General features: G+C 50.8%; 1 protein-coding gene across 2 annotated transcripts in view; it reads left to right on the top strand.

Annotated features, from left to right (window-relative positions):
- The window catches only part of GNAO1 (G protein subunit alpha o1), a 137,025-nt gene that overhangs the window by 75,490 nt on the left and 41,245 nt on the right, over positions 1-20,290 (top strand). For both annotated transcript variants that reach the window (XM_067004694.1, XM_067004695.1), the window contains exon 4: positions 12,517-12,677. In XM_067004694.1, coding sequence (XP_066860795.1) covers positions 12,517-12,677 — 161 coding nt within the window. The remainder of the gene's footprint in view (positions 1-12,516; positions 12,678-20,290) is intronic.

Below are 20,290 nucleotides of genomic sequence, written 5' to 3'. Positions count from 1 at the left end.
TAGCTCGGATCTTCAAACACTGTAGCTTAAAAAAGGGGAAAGAAAAGAATAGCTGATTTGTGCAAGCTCCCCTGCTCCCATTAAGGCGATGGAAGCGGCGCTGTGCATTTCAATGGGGGCAGGACTGTGCTTCTCGGGGGATAAATCGCACCCTGTCCATTTCCCTGCTCTGTGCAGCCACTCTTGGCTCTTTCCTGCCCCCCCTAAGGACACCCTTCTCTCCCCTCCCTTCCTGATACGCTCCCCAGCAGATTTTTGTTGTTGTTGTCATCGAGCTATTCATTTTCCATAGGCTGCCTTCATTCCCGTGGCCTTTTGCAGCTAGGAGACAAGATGTCGCCTTGGAAACAAAGCCCCTTCGATGGCTGGAGTCTCTGGGATCGCTCTGTCTGCTCCCGACTACTTGTAGGTTATTTTTATTAACCACACAAAGATGCAGCAGGCTCGTAGCCAGCGCAGAAAGTAGCCACAGGAGGCGGAGGGAAGGCGAGCGGCTTGCCGGCATCGCTCGCCCCGCTGGGGATATGTCCTGCGGCGCAGCTCGCCTGCCAGAATCGCATCTCCGGGGAGCGCTGCGCATGCAGGGGCGTTGCTGGAGGCCAGCGATGGCGGCAGAGCCAGCTTTCCAAGCCCAACTCCGAGTTTTCCTGCCCTGTGCCACGGGGCGAGCTGGGGAGCAGCACAAGGAGCCCCCCAGCTCGGAGCGGTGCCGCTCCTCCTGCCCTGAGCGTGGCCATGGGAGAGGTGCGGGGCTGCTGGGGGGTCCCTGGGGAAGGGACGGGACTTGTGCCGTTCCTTGGCCCCCACGGGGCGAATGCTTCCTTGTAGGCTGCTACTCTCCCCTCTGCAAAGGTGTATATAAAAGAAAAAAGAAACAAAAGCTGATTAAAAGAAGCTCCCTAATCCCCTGCTGGTAGCTGAAATATTTCCAAGCCAGCAAAAGTATTGCAGAAAAAAATGAATATATGTATATATATATATATATATTTTTTTTTTTTAAATCAGTATCTAGGCCTTGCTCCTCATGCCAGCACCATCCTCTGCTCCGTGGGACGCGAGGGGGCTCCCAGCTGCAGCAGCTGGATGCCTGGCGGAGCTGGGGTGGCTCTCGCAAAGAGCGGGGGAAGCAGCGGAGGGGAAGGAGGAGAGCACAGAAATAGGATGCTGTGGAGCTGAGCGCTACCCGGCTGCAGCTGCACAGGGGTCTGATGGCAGGGCTTGGGGCGTTGCAGCGATTTCCCCTCCTGGCTGCAGGCACTGGTGCCACCACCACGAGCCTCCCTGCGGAGCCTGAGATGCTCTGCAAAGGGCAGCGCCGTGCTTTAGGGGGATTCCCCACATGTATCACAGAGGGATATGCACAGATGAGCACTTTTACTGTTTCATGCCTTTTTTCCATCATTGCTGAGACTCACAGGTGCCCAGGCTGGCAAGATGCTCCCAGATTTTCCTGTCCTTTCTGGTGCCTCCTCACTGGACCAAGGGCTCTTTTATCCCATTGCTGCTGGGCACCCTTGCCAATACTACGTGACACTATGGTCACGGAGATGTAGGACTAATCCAGCTACGGCAGGTTACGGGCCTTTTGGTTTTGACATTCTTTGATGCTATATTTGTGCCAGAAGAATAAATAATAAATAAACACAACAGCATCAAAGATTTCTTCTGGGCCCCCAGCCTATTTCTGCCTATCCTCGTTAAGCCGTTATAAAGATATTTCTCTGCTGGCATCTTATTTTATGGACTAACCTGTCATCCGATGCTGCACCTGAAGTCCCATTTATCCACCCTCTCTGAAAATAAAAGTTCTTGCTAATAGCCCTGAGCACAGATTCCCCTGGAGTGGAAACACTCACACCTGGCTCCCCAGAAGTGGCCTTTCTGTTTCATTTCTCAGCCTGGCAGGAAACAAAGCCTGAGCCCTGCGCCCAGCCGCGGGCAGAGACAAGACAGAGGTGACCAGAGGTGGCCCCAGGCCACCAGGTTTCCCTCCTGCCCTATCTCCCCTTCTCCCATCTGTGCCCTGCCAAAGGCTTGAGGAACTTTCTTGCTGCTACTGTAAGGAAAATATAGGACAGCGTTTCTCTGCAGCAACGCGTAACGATATATAAGCAAATCTGTGAGTGCAGACTTGGCTCTGCTAAGCAGAAACTCGCTGAGGGTGAGTCTCTGTAAGCCCTGCTGATCGAAGGAAGAGCTCCTCCGAGCCTCTTGCAGGCACTGGTGTCTTGATTTTGCTGGAGATACAGCAGCACAGGAGAGATCTAGCTCCAAATTTGTCTTTCATCCCCCATAAACTGGGGCTCCTTCTAGGCAGTCGCAGACACCTCCAACAGCCACTTCTTCACCCGTGTCCTCAGTCTACAGACCCCATCAGATCCCTCTTCCTCTCCCACCGGGACCACATCCAAATGCTCCTCCTTCCCCATTTCTTAGACATCCCGGTCCTCCCTGCAGAGGAGGCTTCATGGGCAGCTGGAAATTAAGAGGACGGGAAGCTAAATGAAGGCGGTAGTAATGATAAGGCATGGGGGAAACCTTGCTGACCAGCGGACAGCATCTCATCTCATGTCAGCCCGTCCCCTGCGCCACGTTAACGTGAGCACAGAGGCCTCCGGGATCTCTGTGTGGCTCCATCGCTGCTTGTGTGCAGCTGGTGACTGAAAAAAAAAAGAAAAAGAGGATCAAACCAGCATAGTCGAAGGCAGTAGGTGTGTGCGTTACTGGGGCAGCTGTCTTCGCTGGCTGCATCGGGAGCCGCTGCCAGGGAACATCTTGGAGCAACTGCAGGTTTGCACACAAAGAAGAGCAGATTTTCCATCTTATCTTTTTATAGCGGCTCCCCAGAAAATAATCGTGCTTGATAGGGAAAGCTGTGTAAAGCAAAGCACTGCCGTTTTTCTGGGGGCCCTCTTCCCAAAGTACTTCTTTAAACAAACAAAGGAAGCTGAGGCGAGTTTGCAGAAGTGACTCAGTTCCCCAAGTGCCCTCGCTGCCGTACGTGATGCCCTGTTAGTTAATGTTCAGCTGATTGCCAGGACAGCTATAAAACCCCAGTGCCATCCTGTCTCTCGCCACGTGTACGTGCATCCTGACCATAAATCCTCCTCAGAGCATTTTCCTTCCTCTGGAACTGGAAAAACCCTTGGCTACAACATTAATCCTGCCACTCTGTGCTTCCATTTTACCCTAGGTCCGCACGCTCTTGCTCTTCTCCAGAGGCTGAGGACGAAGGGCTTGCTTCACTGGGATTTACTCTGGGGGCTTGCAGACATCCCAAAAGCTTTAAGAACAGCGTTTTCAAACGTTTCCCTGGGGTATGTGCAGCCTCACTGAATTTTGGAAGCTGTTTCTGGCACAATTTCCTGGGGCGTGTAGATGTCAGACTTTACGAACCCCGTTTTGCTCGTGTAAAGCTCAAGTCGAACACGAGTAAAACCCTTTCATCTGCACTCAGCAGTGATCATCTTGTGAGGCATTTGATGAAGGAATACCAGATGGAAAGACAGAAAATTGTGGGTCGAATCCAAATTAAAACTGTAAATAAGCGGCGAACAAAGGATTCCTGATAAGCAGGGTCCTGGTGTGCTTATTGCTAGAACTGGACAGAAATATTTGATGAGTGGTGATTTACTGAAAAACAGTCTAAAAGAAAACAAAAAAACTTGTTAAATGTGGTCAAAATCTAGAGGTAATCATGGCCAAGATGAGGTTCTTTGAAAATCTGGAGAATTTTTCAAAAGGAAGAAAAGAAATTTTCATTCCTGAAAGGCCAGAGTGATTTGTTTTGGTGATTTTTTCCAACTTTTCATTTGGAAACAGATTTTTTTTTGCTTGAAAATTGGCCCGCATTTCAAACAATAACGTCCCACGCCCTGAAAAACTCAAACCAAGATGAAGTATATTGGTGGGGCTTAAGGAAAGTGCTTTAACTGGGTGTGAAGTGAAATTTTCAGAGGTTTGGGGATTTACAGAGGAAGGCAGAGGAAAGCGTTTGATCCAAGCTGATTTTTCACATCATCTAATTTTAAGTTCTGCTACCAAGTGGAAAATCCATTATTATTTGGCATCCGTGATACCTGGTCTCCCACCATCAACGTAAGAAATAATTTTGGGACACCCTGTCAGGCAGACAGCGTGGGCTGTGGACACCCCACCGACCCCCTGCTGTAGCTATTTCAGTGGAGAGCAGGAAGAAATCCCTAACCAGATATCCCAAGAGAACATATGGCTTATAGAGAAGAAAAGAGGCAACCAAGATGCCACAGAGAGCTGAAATTTGGTAGGATTATTGGTGTGTGTGGATTTTTTCTGTCCACCTTGTCCTCTAAGTATGCATCTTTAATACAGATCACCAAGTAAAATAGGACCATAAAATGAAACAAGGCTCTTTCTGATGGAAACACCGGCAGTTCCTTCAGGAAACTGCAACCTACAGACTCGGTCCTTCATCGTACGATACACTGATAAATCTGGATTAATTGTGGAGTGGATATTAGCACCCACCATTCAGCATCGAGCCCTGAACATTAGACTAATTACTGGGTTCCTGCACTGCACGGCTTCCCAGCAGGAGGATGCTGCCGTATAAATCATCGTACATGAGCGGCATTTAGCCAGAGATGTTAAAAAATTCTGCTTTGTACTGGGAATGCTCCCACCGCCGGGGCTATTTTCCCATTCTGCTGAAAGGACAATGCCCCTTCCCCTTTGTGGCTAGGAGAGCTCTCAGGACAGTCGGTGTCCCCCCCTGCCCTGCCACCCTTAAGCGGGAGCGATGCTGATGTGGAAAATCTTTAAGACATCCTAAGAGAGGAAAACTTGCAGGCTGAAGCCATGGTTAATTCCTGAACCCAACAGAGGCTCCCTGGGGCCCCAGTGTGTTCCCGGAGTCCCAATCCCTCCCACCCAGCCCGTGTTCAGCCCCTCGCTTCGCAGGGACTGCAGGACAGTCATTTATTTTTCACATCGCAGGAGCCGATGCAGTTTCCCCAGCTGCTCTCCCACCGTGGGATATCAGACGTTCCCCTGCCGTTTACTGCAACATAAGCACTCCACTGCTGTTTAATTTTATGGATTTTCACCCAGCAGAGAAGATTTTAGAGAGAGGAGAAGGGCAGAGCAGCGAGAGCAACGCACCGCAAGGATTTTGCTCTCTCGGCTTTCCATGCTCCCAGTCCCCTCCTCACCGCCGCGTCAGAGCACTTCCCTGCAGAGCATGAAGCCATGCGGCTAATGTCCCCCATCTGCGCCTCCCTCGCTCATCCTCTCCCTGGTGGGCAGCGCTGTGTGTGCCTGAAGGTACCAACAGCCCTTTCTGTGAGCGAGGGATAAAGTTTGGGCTCGCAGGTCCTTCACCCAGGCCCTTTGCTCAGTGCCTGTGGGTCTGAGGACCCACCAAAGTGTGCTGTCCTCAGAGGGATGCTGACATGGTGCCACTTTTTCCCCTATTAGTGCCTCCACCTGCTCCCTTGCAGGGGATATGAATATATAATATGAAGGAGAAGGTTTCCTGCGACAGAAAAAGGAAATTGGTTCTGAGTGGCGTGGAAACAAGTGCTGCAGCTTTGTCCATCTCACTCGTGTGCCAAGATAGCCCCGCGTAGCGTGGCAGTAAAACCTATGCCAGGTGCTCCACACGGCCAGCTGCTTTGTTGAATTATTGTGACCGGGACAGACTGGGTGTCATTTCCTTACCTTTCATTGCAGCTAGTGGTTCAGGACCTATTTTGAGCCCATTTCACACATGCTTCCTGGCTTTCCCATCCTTGCATGGAAAACCAGATCCTCTCTCCACTGTGTTTGCCTCACCCAGCTCAGGAGCTCGGAGCTTCTCAAGAACAGGGGAGGGCCCCACGATTTCCTGAACAAGGTGAATTTGGCAGATGACTTGCCTTGCTGAGGTCTGTGTTGTTGGGTGTCGGGACTTTCCTACTCCTCTGGTGAGGGAAGCACTATTTCCTACAGGATATAGGGCTGCAGGAGCTCTTCCAATGGAGATGGCCAACAGGCAGCCCAAGGGCTTCATCCAGTCCGTGCAAAAATTTCACCTCCGTCAGCCAAAATTTCACCTTCATCAGGTCCCAGGATTGCCAGGCAGGGTCAGTAGGGCCAAGCAAACAGGGAGGGGGGAACGAGGCTTGTACCCACCTAAGGGCTTGCCAGTTTTATTTGGCCAGCTGCGGTATCACACAGAATGGCTAGGAACCACAGTAGTACCAAAGACAAAGCTGCTTTGGAGCCATAATAACCTCCGCTATCAGCCCTGCTCGGTGTCTCCCCAAACAGGAAGCAGCAGGCAGAAACCACAGCAGTAACGGCGTTTCGGGAGGAAGGGAGATCCTAGACCAAACACCAGACAAACACACGTTGTTTGGCCAAGGCAGTCCGAGGTGAAGGGCCCATCCTGGCTCCAGAAGGATATGAAAACCAGGGCTTTGCTAATTGCTAGCCAGACAGCACAACCTCAGGAAGAGAGCCGTGCACGTCACTGGGGCTGTCGGGCTGTTCTCTGTACAAAATTGCCTACGAGCAGACAGACAGCAGCCCTCTGGCACCGCACCCGAGTCGTCCAACCTTTCCGTGAGCTCTTCTACACAGGCAGGGTGGAAGACGGGCTGGCGTGACGTTGTGGAAAGCCAGCCATCACTAACTTAATTTGGCAGGCTTGGCTTTGCTGCCTGCAGGTTGTTAGAGAGCACCATGGGCCTTGCCTCAGTGCAAAACCATCGCAGGCACTGCAGGCCGCAGACACCGCGTCAGGGCCTTTCTGAGGAGAGTGCGGCCAGGCCCGGGCAGGGGGGATGCGCTTTTGGGGCCCACCTCGAGGTGTGCCCTGAAGGGTTAGGCTTGAAGCCACCGAAGAGGTTTTTATCACAGCTCAGGGCCTTCCAGGGCCTGTCAGATTGCGTGCCCAGCAAGCCAAATGCCAGGCAGAGGTGGGAGGCCTGGGTTAACCGTGGAGGTGGGTGGGTGTCTGAAGGAGGAGAGGGGAAGGTGATCGCTGCCGCGGCGCACGGCAGCGGCTTCGTGCCAGACAGATTTCCACAGATTCGGAGGTCAGTGCTGAAACACAGATGTGTGAGAGAGAGGGTGAGTGAGGGGGAGAGTCATATGTGTGACTGTTTATTCGGTGTCTACAGAAACTCCTATGGACTTGGACCCGGGCCCTGACTGACTCTGGAAGACGCGTATTCCCAAGCTTTGCTTTGTTTCCAGAATTCATTCAGGCTGCAAATAGTGTGAAAATAACCAGCTTTTGCTGTGATGCAGCCACACTTCAGCTGTGAAACACGGTCCAGATTTCTGAGCTGCTGTCTAAGGAGGTGGTTTTTGGTTTATGAGCCACATTCTGCCCCCGAGTTACAGGTCCTCGTTTCTCTCCCTGAAGTGGCAGAGATGCATACAGCTGTGCCTTGAGGCCAGGATCTGGTCCCCCAAAAAAAGTCCCCCCTCCAGGGACATCCTTTGCAGATGCTGGATGCTGTGAAGAAATCAGTTTGATTTCACCCAGGTTCCTGGCTTGGCACAGCAACTCCTATTTTCAGTTGTGCTGGGTTATACAAGACTCGCTTGCTGATAACAAGCACCACATCTCTGATTTTTCTTGCACTACCGGTAAGATTTAATGCTTCTCTTTTTCTTGCACTGCATGGATTTTCTGAAATGCTGAGATGCAGCTTTGAGTACAACACGCCACCAGAGGAAATTGCCCCAGTGTTAACCTTTGAGATAGGCTGAGTGACGTCTGATTAATCAGAGTAAATAACAGCAAAAAATGATATTTACTGAGATTTAGTTCTCCAAAGGAAAGCACCATACAATATGACACAGTGGGGTCAGCTCTCCTGTGAGCGTAAGTCAGTGCAGCTGTATAAGGTTTAGCAGATTTGTACCACATAGCTTCACATAAGTCTCTAAAAGTCTCTCCTAAAAGTCTCTCCCTTTCCCCTAAAGTCTCTCCATCCAGAATACTATTGCTTAATGGGAAAAAGCATCCCCTAATTTATGTCCAGACAGCTTCAAAGGGTCGCAGCCGAGATTTACCCTGGGATGATCAGAGAGATGGGGACCTTGGAGCCCCACTTCAATGCAACTCTGTGGTGGCGAGGGCATGAGCAGCTCTGCTGACATTTGCAGGCACAGATCGTAGCTGGGTGAGGAACAAATAATTAGGAGTGATTTATATCTGCATGATGAAAAATAATAGCTTGCACAGACAAACATGACTGCCGGTAATGTCTGTCTGCTATGGGGAGCCCCTCTTCCTTCCAGCGAGGTAACAAATTAATTGGGATATGTGGCTGCTGCAAGCGAAGTCGTAAGTTTGCTTGCTGAACATCCCCTGTGTGCTTGGTGACAATGACATATGGGAGACAATTAAATAACTGTAGTTATGTCCAGGTTAGTGAGAAAACAGCTCCCCGTGTGAACTGGATTTATACTGCATGTCTGATGCAAAGATAGATGCATAATGCAGGGTGAAAAGAAAAGACTCGGTGACTTCCCAGAAAGTTACCAAGCTGCTTCTTCACGTCTGTCTGTGGACTTCACTGTCTTGTAACCCTGCTTTGTCCTGGCCGGACGGAACCCTCCCCAGTCGCCCACTGGAGTGTAGGTTTGCTTTTTAACAACGGGCTATTTGGTCTTTTAGCTTGATCGTTAGAGACCGAGCGTGTAATTTACGGTCCCACGGTTTGGGAGCTCGGCTCTTTCTCCCAGCCAACGCCCAGCCAGCCAGCTCCGATTTTCATGCTGTAGGTGGACACATTCAGCACTCGGGAGTGACACAGAGCTGAACAAATCCTGCTCTCGGTAATGAATAACCCAAAGACAATCAGCTTGAGGTCAGGGTCTGACCCGCGGTGAAAAACGCCAGCCACTTGATGTAGCTGCAGGATGCACGGGGTCACACTCCTCCCAGATAAGAACCAGCCTGAAGGAGACCGGCACAAACCCAAAAACCCATCAGCTCCGCGTTAAATCACCCCAGCCCTCGCCATGACACCCAGCTAAGGAGGCAGCGAGCTGTCCTAGCCTCCCAAGACACAAGCGAGCGGATGAGACCTCTTTGGAGGCATGCCCATCAGCCTGGAAATCACGGCACCCTTCGCAGCATCGCCCCAGAGACGAGATGGCGAACGCTGCTCGTGTTGCCAGTCCAGGCATCCGCCCCGAGAGCACAGAGGGGACTCTCTGGGGACGTGCAGGGGCAGGGATGGAGGAGGAAGCACTGCACCATTTTGTGCCTCCTTCCAGCGGTCCCAGGGGCAGGCTGCTGCTTATTTTTAGCTCCTGAGGTAGCTGAAATACCACCATGATATTCATTAACTAAATCCCCGTCGGATGGGAGCTGCGAGGCGGGGCGGGAGGGGGGACGGTTGGTCTGGTTTGTTTTGCTTTATTTAATTGCTCGCTTCAGTACAGACGCAAAGCGTGGCAGGAGGCTCAGCGCCTCTCACCTCGGGAAAAGAGGGAGCGCCAGACCCGGGGGAGGCGGGAGGAGAAAAGTCAATCAGGCAGTATTTAAAAACCTACCTGCTGGGCCCAGAGGGGGCTGCAGATTTTAATGTCATTCCCAGCTTGAGATGCAGCCTGGAGAGTGAGAAGAGAAAGGGGGATCTTCTCTTCCTGGATCCTTAATTGCTCGTTAAAGCATCTAACAAATGCATGGACTCATGGATGGCCCCATGCTCCTTGACAGAGGGGCTTTATCCTTGGTAGGGGGGAGGAGTATTTTTAAAACTGCTCGTTTCCCCTGCTTTTGCTGGGTGTACAAAATCGAGAGTCGAATGGTTCGCTGGGCAAAATAAAACCCAGTCTGGGACAGAGCTGCTCCCGTTCAGTAGGAGCAAGGAGCCTTCCTGCCTGCCGGGGCCCTGCCCCAGCTGCAGCTCCTGCAGGGAGCCTCACAGTCCCCAAAAGAGACTCCTGGGAACTGCAGAGCTGCTGCAGCTTCTCTCTGCTGGCATCAATCAAAATAACGCCCTGCCCTGCGAGCTGAGCCCCACGGCTGGCCCGAGCAGACGTGATACCTGTGGCCTGAGATGCTTGTCCCTGCGCGCTCCCATTCTGCCATCGCAGCTCCTCGGTGTCTTCTGCTCAAACCCACTTGCACTGGGTCTCACATCACAGGGGATTGCTGCATGTCCCAGTAGCAGGAAAGGTGAGGCAGCTGTTTTCCAGCACAGAAAATATGACAACCGTGACATTCCCTCTGATACCCTGCAGAAAGCAACCCCCGGTTAAATGCACAAAGGCCAGAGGCACCGAGGCCCTGCCCAGCTTCAGATGCTCTTTGCCATCAGAGATGAGCAGATCTGAGACTTACGCCTGTAAATCCTCCCTACCTTATTCAAGGTAACGTATGAAAGAATTCCTAGCTCCCTAAACGAAAGCATCTCGCTGCAGCACAGTTTGGGCAGCTTGCTAAGCACACGGTCCCATCTGAAGTCAGCAGCGTGTCCGTGGGCTGGATGGCAGCCCCGAGCCCGCTGGCCTTTAGCAGGTCTTCTGTTATTTAGAACCTGTGGAAGGAGAAGAATTACAGCTGCAGCAGGGCAGGAAAGCCATACCGATGATTTATGAATATTCACTGAGCTCACGAAGCCCTCCGGGGCAGAAAACAAGCTTTTGAAATTAACTGAACTCTTCAAGGTTCTTCGTTTGCCTTGGCTTTGAGGTGAGAGTCACCAATACTATTTCTCGAAAATGAGCAGTCTGTTCGGAGGGCTAGAAGGATTTCTGGGCACTAAAAAATGAAGTTAAGTATTCTCTGAAAAAGACTTTATGTTCATAAAGTCTTCAAAGCATAGAGACTCCACCCCATTAAGTTTTATGGGATGATGTCTCCATACAGTACTGAGACATCTTCAGCCCGTAAGGACCTGATGTTCTGGGGACTTGAAGCTCTTTCGGCATTGAAATCTCCAGCAGCTTCTGTCTCCAGTGCTAGCAGGTCGGTGCCCTGTGATTTTTCATCAGTTTCATTAAACAGAGGCTGCAGAAGGGTTTTGATCCTGGCCGTGCAGTCTGTGTCGTACTCTTTGTCTTTCCCACCCATGCAACTAGGTTGTCGTGGTGCTCCTCAGCACCAGTGCTCCTCCACGTCTAAGCATTGCAGTGACCGAAGAAACAGTCCCTAGGGCAGCTCGGTTTGTTTTCCATCTCCTCTTCATACAGCAGAAACACAGGAGCACAGGATCTTCCAGCACCAGAGCTCCTGGGGTTGGGGACATCCCAGTGTCACGTTTTGGACGCGTGGACCCCAGGGATCTGATTCCCCAGCAGGCTGGGGAGGTGACACTGTCCCAATACCCTTGTGAACCCTACAGCTGCCCAAAGAGATCCAGCCCAATGGGAAATAGGGATGGGGATGTACGGGGATGGAAATAGGGATATACAAATGGGACACGGGTAAAGGTAATGAAACAAGGAGGTCGTCTTCACTAGCTTGCTGTAAGCACAAATGCGGGATAAGAGCTCCTCTTTGCCAATTAATTATAGTAATAATAATTGGTTTTGTGTCAGCTGGCAGAAATGTGAGACTTCTCCAATTTTTTCAATTAACAAAGCTATGAAAGAAAACCTCTGCGGATTAGCCAACACCCCTGGGGTTCCAGGAGCATGTGGGGGGTGCGGGAGGGCTCCTTACTGCAACGCGAGCAGAGGTGGCCACAAATACAGGTGTCCTGCTTCACAAACGAGGGAAGCATCAGCCCCTGTGGGCCATTACAGGAGGGCTGCACTCAGCTGTTCCAAGTCTGTCTAGACGTTCCCATCCTAAATCTGAGACATCTTCCAGACCCGAGCTGTGTCAGAGCAATATCCTGCAGGAAAAGTTGCTGTTCCAGTGAATCAGATTTTTCTCACCAAAAAAAGATTCCATCCGAAAATCACCAGCTGGCCCTGCCCTCCCTGCCATACTCCTTAACCACAGGAGATTCCTCTCCATCTGAGTCACAAAGCAGTGCAGACAGCCAAGGTGTTATGTGTTAACATCAGTTAGCCCCCGTAGCAGAGACAGACTCGTAGGAAAGAACAGGAATTCAAAAAAAGGCAATAAACTAGCATCTGAAAAGCACTGTGCCTGGAGCCTTTCTGCTGTCCTTTCTGATACAGATGGTCCCTGTTTCAGCAAGGTCACGTACCTGGTAAAACTGGGATCATTGCAGGACATGCAGCACTCCAGTAACAGTGTAAAATATACTTGTACATACCTGGATTTCCTTCTGCTACCAAGAGGCTCTGCACATATGTAGTGCCAACTCAGTTGTCTGCTGAATAGAAATGTGTTGGCATGAGGTGGGCTGCACAAGGACCTGTTCCTGCTCCAGCAGGAAATCTTGCTCCGTCCTCCTTTTGCCCTTCCTGCTGGAGCATACAGTGTGGATCCTGAAGCGCCATCCTGAATACACAGCCTCTTGACCCTGAAGGTCTGATGGACTGTTTCTGAAATCTCTGGCTCCCAATTCTGCCTTCAGCATCCGTGTGACCTCTCGTTCCTTTCCTTTGCAGGCTGATGCCAAGATGGTCTGCGACGTCGTAAGTCGGATGGAGGACACAGAGCCCTTCTCTCCAGAGCTGCTGTCAGCTATGATGAGACTCTGGGCAGACTCCGGGATCCAGGAATGCTTCAACAGGTCCCGGGAATATCAACTTAATGACTCGGCCCAATAGTGAGTACTCCTGTTGACATGCTTTTGTGTTAAGAAGCTGCGTTTGGGCTTGTTAAAATTTTAACCAAAATGGCCCCAAAGGTGTTAGTTGCCTCCCAGCAATAGATCTGATCATGGCTGTGCTTACAGACCAGGATGTGTGATGTGTCACAGGCTGCTGCAAGGTAGGAAGGAGCAGGCAGGACTTTCATGTCCCCCTCTGGCCAGTCTGGGGTCCAGGACCCTGAGGCCAGGTGCTCAAACTGCTTCCAAACTGTTCGAGGTAGGTTTCTACAAACCAACTGAGACAGACCAACCCGTGTACGTGGCCGATGGCTTCTTCATTTGTCTGATAGATAACAGAAGGGTGTGGTGCCCTGCTTTGTATAGCAGTATAGCTCTTGGTTTTGTTTTTCTGATAGTCATCCACTGTGCTGATCGGCAGCTGGAGAACAACCACGGTAGGGGAAGTATTTGCATTTAGGGCAGCGTTGCATTATTCTCGTAATACCGTCAATGGCCTCCATACCATTAGGGACCACGGCCAGATGTTTTCTTCATGGTGATTGAGTCCATGGCTTTGGTTCATCCCATTATAAAAACAGGACGTTTACCCATAAACAGCTGCTCTGGCTCTGAAGAAACACTGAGTGTTCCCCCTGTTCCAGTTCAGACCTGTTCCTAATGGTAATTCTTGCAACGTGCTCGCCTCTACCTAGGCAAGGAGACAAAGCATTTCATGCCATAATTTCAGTCCCAGCAGCTGTTGCAGTCAGGCAAAAAGTCCCCCTGGCCCTGTACTGTGTCTTGGACAGTAGTCAGTAAATCGTGGTGAGGTATGAGGAACGAGCAAGCACAGAGCGATCCTTTTCCCGGTTATTCCCCAGCAGTCTGCTTTGATAGCCACAGAAATAGAGGTTTCCCAGAGTGGTGACAGGGGAATGCTCTGTCCATGCTTCTGGCTTTCGCAGTATCCCGTGTCAACAAGTTCACCAGCTGACTCATGCTCTTTGGGAGCTGCTGCGTGCTTGGATTGTCTGGCACCTCTGCTTAGACTTTTCCTGGATGTCTATCAAAACACGGACCCAAACGCCGGGGTAGCTGATGATTTTGCTCCGTGCGGTGGCCCTGATTGTCACCAGCCTGCACCAGCTCCTCCCATCCAAGCTGGCAGGGCAGTTCGGGAGCGCAGAATTATTTCTGCTCTTGCGGCGCTGCAGCAGAACGCGAGCGATGATGACACATCGCTTGGCATCGCCTGAAAACCAAATGGGAGCTCTGCAGATGTGTGGCTGGTGTCACAGCATCCTACCCAACCATTTCACACCACGAACGACTACATCTGAGTGATGATCCCAACATTATGCTGGCTTTTAATCACAACTGGGTGGACATCTATGCTTAATCTATATTTCATTGCCGGTAACAGCAAAATCTGCCTTTTCTTGCCAGTTTTTTTTTTCCACAAAATAAGGATCTGATGGCAAAAGCATACCATTAGAGATATAAATTATAGAAAATGCCAGTTCTAATTGCATTACAACCTTGTGGAAAATTCTTCAATTGTTTTAGAGCCAATTACCTTGAGGAAAGTATTTTGATTTTCCTTCCATGCACTACAGCAGTTGAACATAACAAGCGTAGCCCTCCCAATATGACCAGATGCTGGGCAATTCATCAGCAAGAGCTCTGAAACCGCAAGCAGCTTCTAGGCTCTGTGCTGTGGTATTCACAATATCAACACGTAGTTGCAGCCCAGTGCAATTATTTTCAGTGTCTAACAAAGTCTCTTGTGCTGCACTGAGATTCTCAAGCTAGTCAACGCAAAAAGAGAGGAGATAATAGGAGAAAGGATGGAAGGAGAGGAGAAATTCAGGCTTGCTGGCTGATGCACTGCTCCTGCAATCAGTCGAATCAAGGAACCATCTAGGTTGGAAAAGGCCTTCAAGATCACCAAGTCCAACCATCAGGCTGACCTGCTGGGTCCCATCACTAAACTATGTCTCTTACTTGGTTAAACGTCGACTCTATCTTTTATAATAGGGCAGATAAATGATGGATTCAGCTGTGTGAACGAAGAATGGGAGCACACAGGCCCGTATTCCCAGGGAACTGGTGCCAGGGTGCATTGCTGTTCACCCGCCTGGATGCACCCAAGGCAGAGATCTGCCACATAAAGCTGACAAAATGGCTTTTGGCACATTTCCCATTTCTCACCGCCGGAGACCCCAGAAAAAGAAAAAAAACACCTTTCAGGGGGGTGGCAATGACACAAATCTGTTGCGGGAAGAAGAGGACCCAAACCTTTCCCTAGAAGAGCACTCCTGTTTCCTACCCACTGGCTGAGAAAACCCCAGCCTCTCCTGCCCCAGGCTGCTGGTTCTGCTGTGGCTGGACAACAATTTGTGTGCTGGCCGAGCTGAAGGTACCAAAGCCCTTCGCATCCCGTTCAGGAGCCTCTGGGGGTTCAGCCACTATGGGCACCGGGGCCTCCAGGCATCCCGCTGCACCTCCCGGCCCTGGTGCCTCGCACCAGATGGCGATGCAAGTGAGAGCTCACTTGGCACTTATTCACGCCCAGTGGACACCCAGTGAAAAGAGGCATATTTCTCATTTAATCTTGCAACGCTTCGGGGTTGTTTTCTTCTGCATGAGCAAAAAAAAAAAAAAAAAGATGAGACAGATTTCTTTTTTTTGTTCTTCTCTCTTGGGAAAGGACTTACCTTTATTGACACTGATACAGGCTTTAAAACACTAGCATCTACAAAATGGGTTTTCATTAGGGTTGAGAAAAATAAGTCCCAGACAAGAGCTGAATGTGGAGTTCTCCAGAGGTTGAAAACAAGTGATGGAGGTGAGCTGGGCGGCCAGCATACCGGCACCTCTCTTAGTTCGGGCTCCTCTTGGTGCTGGGCCCGGTGCTTTTGGCAGGAGGGAAGTTTGCTGCTGGGGCCAGGGATCGCGGCTGCTCAGTGTGTGTCACATAGCCCGAAGGTGGCTGGGTGACCTGCGGGCTGGTGGCCAGCACAAGGGGAGCATCAGGAGCAGCTCAGGCACCTCCCCTCATCCCCAGGTGCTGCATGCCCCTGGCTATGCTGCAAGCTCTTCAGAAACATTTCTAAGGAACCACTGCTTGGGCTTTGCTCCGAGGTCAGCCCTGGCCTGGGGCATTAGCATCTGCTTTATTTAATGAAGGGACATGGGCCAGACACTGTGACTGTCCCCCGCGTCCTGCAGCTTCTGCAGTGACTGCCTCCAACGAGACGGAGCAGCCAGACGAAGCCAGCCCTGCTCTGTCACCAGGGCTCACTCCCCTGGCCAGCGCAGCAGTTGTCCTGCGTTGCTGTTCCAGGGCTTTACCTTGATTTTTTTTTTTCAATGGCTCAGACAACAGGCCTTCTGCTCTGTACCCTGGGAGACCAAGGCACAGGCTAATCAACAGCCTCCGAGAGCTAGCAGCATGGTTCTTATTAGTCTGTCGTTAATTTCTCTGAAAATAGATTTAATATTTCTTATTAGCCTAAACACAAAGTGATTAATAGCTCTTCTATCAAAGATGGGCAGGAGCACATCGCTGTCTGCTCTCCCATGCATGCTTGCCTAACAGTGTGGACTTACCTGCAAAGTTTTACTTCTTTTAGGCTCTAAATTCAGCCTGTCTTTAGCATGGTTTTAATACTTACTGCAAAGGAAAAGTAGAAAATAGCACTTCTGCAAAGAAAAAATGAGACAGAGGAAAAGGGGAGGTTCCATAAGAGGCCTCCTGTGTCTTGTACAGCAAAAAGTAAAACAATACAGACAGCAAGAGAAGGGAAGAGAGCAAGAAGTAGCAGTGGGTTTCATCATTTTTCATTACTGCATTTTTTCATCATTCCCTAAGGCAAATTTACGGGTGGGTTGAGTTCTACATTCCTAATCTCTTGATTATGTTTTTATTCCTACTTCGTCTCCTCTTCCTTTCTTGTCTCCGTGCCTGGGAGCTAAATCTACCTCTGATCATCAAAAAGTCTGGGCATTGCTGATGCCTTTTCTTGTCCAGCCAATTTCTGTCTGTGGAAGCACATCTGTGACCCACATTTTGCTTTCAAAATCAGCAAAATGGAGGTTTCCAGCTGGTTTCCTTAATCTCCTGCTTTTATTCGGATGTAAAAACGGCCTTGTGTTTCCCGCCCTCGAGTTCCTCACTAGCCTGGTCAGTGGAGGACAGTGCAGAGGGCAGCTTGGATGTGAAGCACCCAGGGGCAGGGACCTGCCTTGAAAAGCCCCAAACCTGAGGGAACGGAGCAGACGGAGCATCCACACGAGCACCGGTTTGCCATGTGCCTATCCACACAGGCAAGATGTGTAGGCAGAGCCAGTTTGCAAGTACACATACACAAAAAAGCCAGAATCCATCTCAAGTTATTCTCCTCCTGCTTCCAAGTACATTGAAAGATCATTTGATAATGCCAGGGCTGTGAAACTACCGTGAAACTGCAAAGCATTTTAGGCCTGCGTTCAACCCATCCATCTTCACACGTCTGAGGTGTCAGGGCTGGGAAGCTCGCTGCTGCCTTTGGCTCTTGGCGCTGGGAGCGGAGGGAGGGAGAGCTGCCTCCGAGAAGGGATACAGACCTCGCTGTGCCTGGAGAGGGGGAGAGATGCAATTGTGTCTGCTGCCCTGGCACAGCTAGCTGCAGCCCTGATATCTCAGGGCTGTGCCAAAAACCAAGCCCAATCCGGACACCGCTTCAGTCGCTCCATCTCCAGGAACTGCTCTGGCAGTGCCTTGTAGAAATGTGGCACCGAACTCAGAACAAAATACCGCTGCCTTCCCCCTCACCCTGCCTCACGTGGGGTTGCTTTCTGATCTCTTTTCTTTGCAGAGGAATTGTCTTTGCGTGCTGGTATCACCTTCCTTGCCAAAGCTCATTGCATCCCACATGCCAACGCGCACTTTACCTCGCAAAAAAGAGTTAAGAAATTAGAGCCAGACGTCGTGATGTAGGGACTGCTTCTAGGCTGAGCCCCAGCAAAGCACCATCGGAACAGTTTGCCCAGAGAGGCTGTAAAATCTCCATCCTTGGCAGTGCTCACAGCTGAGCCCCCTGAGTTTCAAACTGAATTTAGCTTTGAAGTTGGCGCTGTTGAATGAGGGGACAGGCTGGCTGAAATCCAGAGGTCCGTCAAAACCAGCACTTCTGGGTTTGTCTTTTGGCCTTTTTCTCCCTCATAACCCTGTGTTTAAAAGGGAGAAAGGGGTGATCAGGGTTGCGGCTATTGCCCTGTTGCCGCAGACCCCATGAGTTGAGAGCACCGCAAGTGGTGAACCTCCCTCCAGCTCTCCAAGCTGCAGGTGGGAGGCCAAAGGCACGTCGTGTGCAGGTGTCACCGAGTCACTGGGACATCTCTGGCCGAGATGGGGCTGGAGAGTAATGCAGCTTTACTAGGGACTCTGGAGAAGAGGCTACACATGGCCAGGCAGTGGATAGCCGATCCTATTTAGCCCAGCAGCCCTAATTTAGTACTTGTGCAAGTGATACGCCCAGGCTTCATTACCCCAGGCGAGTGCTCTGTGCTTCAGGACCGTGCAGCTCTGCGAAATTGCTTTTGGCAGCAAGGTAAATGTTCGGATCATGGGACTTGTGGGACGTGGGCATTACGCACAGCTATCAGGACACGGTCCGTTTTAATGAGCTGCAATTGTTGCTGGCTCTCTCAGACTGAAGAAAGAAAAATTATAGGTCAAGGTTTTGCATTAATATTCCCATCAGGTGCATAGATTTCATTTTCTTATCACAGCTTTTGCATTAGAATATGGTTTTCTGTCCGCCCTTCTTATTCGTGCCTGTCACTTGAGCTCATTTGTATTTAATTGGGGGGAGTAGCGGCGTAAATGGAACAATCCAATTAATTGGGATGACTGCATTGCACTGTTTATTGAACAATCCACCTTTGTGTCTTAGAGCCCAAGCAGACAAGGAAAATACATCACGGGCAGAGATGTAGATACATTTGTCTGAATTTATGGTTTAATTTACCCCTGTAAGTAAATATGCCCACCAACTTTGAATAATGAAGTTCCCCCTGCGATAAGCAGAACAAAAGAGCTCCTAAAGGCCGGAGCTGGCTGACTGGAGTCGCCAACGTTGCGCAGTTCCCCCAAATGAGATGCAAATGGGATTTTCAGGGAGGAGCAGCTCCGCACTCTGGTGGTGCCAGGTCTGCAGTGGGGCTGGTTCTGGTAGCGAGGCCTCCGTTATCCCAGCCTGGGGGGCGAGATGGCAGCCTCGCAGAACTGAGGGCTCGGTGGAGGTCCCAGGCTTCAAGGTTTTACTCGGAAATTAAGGGATGAGGATTGTTACACGGCTACATCTGAGTGTGAGCTGGAGCAATAGCACAACGGGAAAGATGTGTTCCTGGAAAGCAGCTGGATGTTTTCCAGCATCCCAGCCTCAGTCTTCATTCATCTGGAGACCCAATTTCACCAAAATTAGGTGCAACCTCTCCCAGGGCTGCCTCTGCTGGCCCAAAGCAGGGCAGAGGCCATGTCACAGTGTTTCCAATGTGAACATTAAGCAATGCTCACCTTCCGAGCCCACCAAACTCTGCCAGGAGGCTGTGAGGACTGAGTTTCCTCACCAGCAAACCCACCTACAAGCAGGAATACGAATTCTGCAGCCAGCTCCACTGAAAACTCAGTACCTCCTTAGCTATGGAGGCCAAAACTGGTGGCACAGCATTGTTGCTTCTCCCCTCCTAATCCACCTTTATCCCCAAAAACTCTAAGACCCGTGTGAACAGACCCAGGAGACAGCCCAGACCGCGCTGCGGGCAGGAGCAGTGAAGTTCTGCAGGAATTTGCTCCTTGGGGCCAGGCCTCAGCGGCACCTTCCTCCTCCATCCCATTCTCCACTGACATGCGGCGTCATAACAACACTGCATTTGGCCTGGGGCTTTGTAAAATCTCTCTTGACTAAATAAATGGCTGTTTAATGACCCGCAATACCAGTCGGGGCTGTCCCAGTGTTGGTGAAGCCCCGACCCAAAGGGGTAGGACGAGGGCAGCAGCTCACATTGGTGCTCTCGTTTGCACCAGGGGCTCTGTCAGAGCAGGAGATGGTCTGGCACTAGCAGAAAATGTCCTGGTGTCATGTTTTTGTCCCCTTCCCAAACCCGGGAACCACCCCTGTTGAAAATGATGTCATCAGGCTCCTTCGGGTGCCGCAGCCTGGCTAAGGGGAGTTGGCAGCCGGAGTTCATTTGTGCAGAAATCAGCTCGTGGCCTGGAAAGAAAAAAAAACTAAGTTTTTTTTTAGTGAAGTTTGGGTTCTCTTGGCCTGGATAGACACCAGGACTGAGGGCAATGGCTTGTCCAGGGTACGAGGCTGCAGGAACAGAGTGGCAAACACTGAGCTCCTGCATGGCTGCTTTGCCTGGAGGAGGGGACGCTGCCAGCGTTTGGAAACAACCTCTTCCCTTCCCATGGCTTGTTCGGAGAGCAGGAACAGCCAGCACCACCAGTAACCTCGCTTCGATTTCCCCCCAAAGGAAACCTGTTGAACCGTAGCCTTGAACCCTGCCTAATCTGTTCCCATCGCTGACTGACAGCTCCAACAGAATCAGCTCCTTCCTTGCAAAGGGCTGTGGGTGAC

Source organism: Anser cygnoides, chromosome 12, assembly GCF_040182565.1.
Source record: "Anser cygnoides isolate HZ-2024a breed goose chromosome 12, Taihu_goose_T2T_genome, whole genome shotgun sequence".
NCBI classification, from domain to species: Eukaryota; Metazoa; Chordata; class Aves; order Anseriformes; family Anatidae; genus Anser; species Anser cygnoides.
The sequence above is the reverse complement of the archived record's forward strand: the minus strand, read 5'-3'. Positions and strand labels throughout refer to the sequence as shown.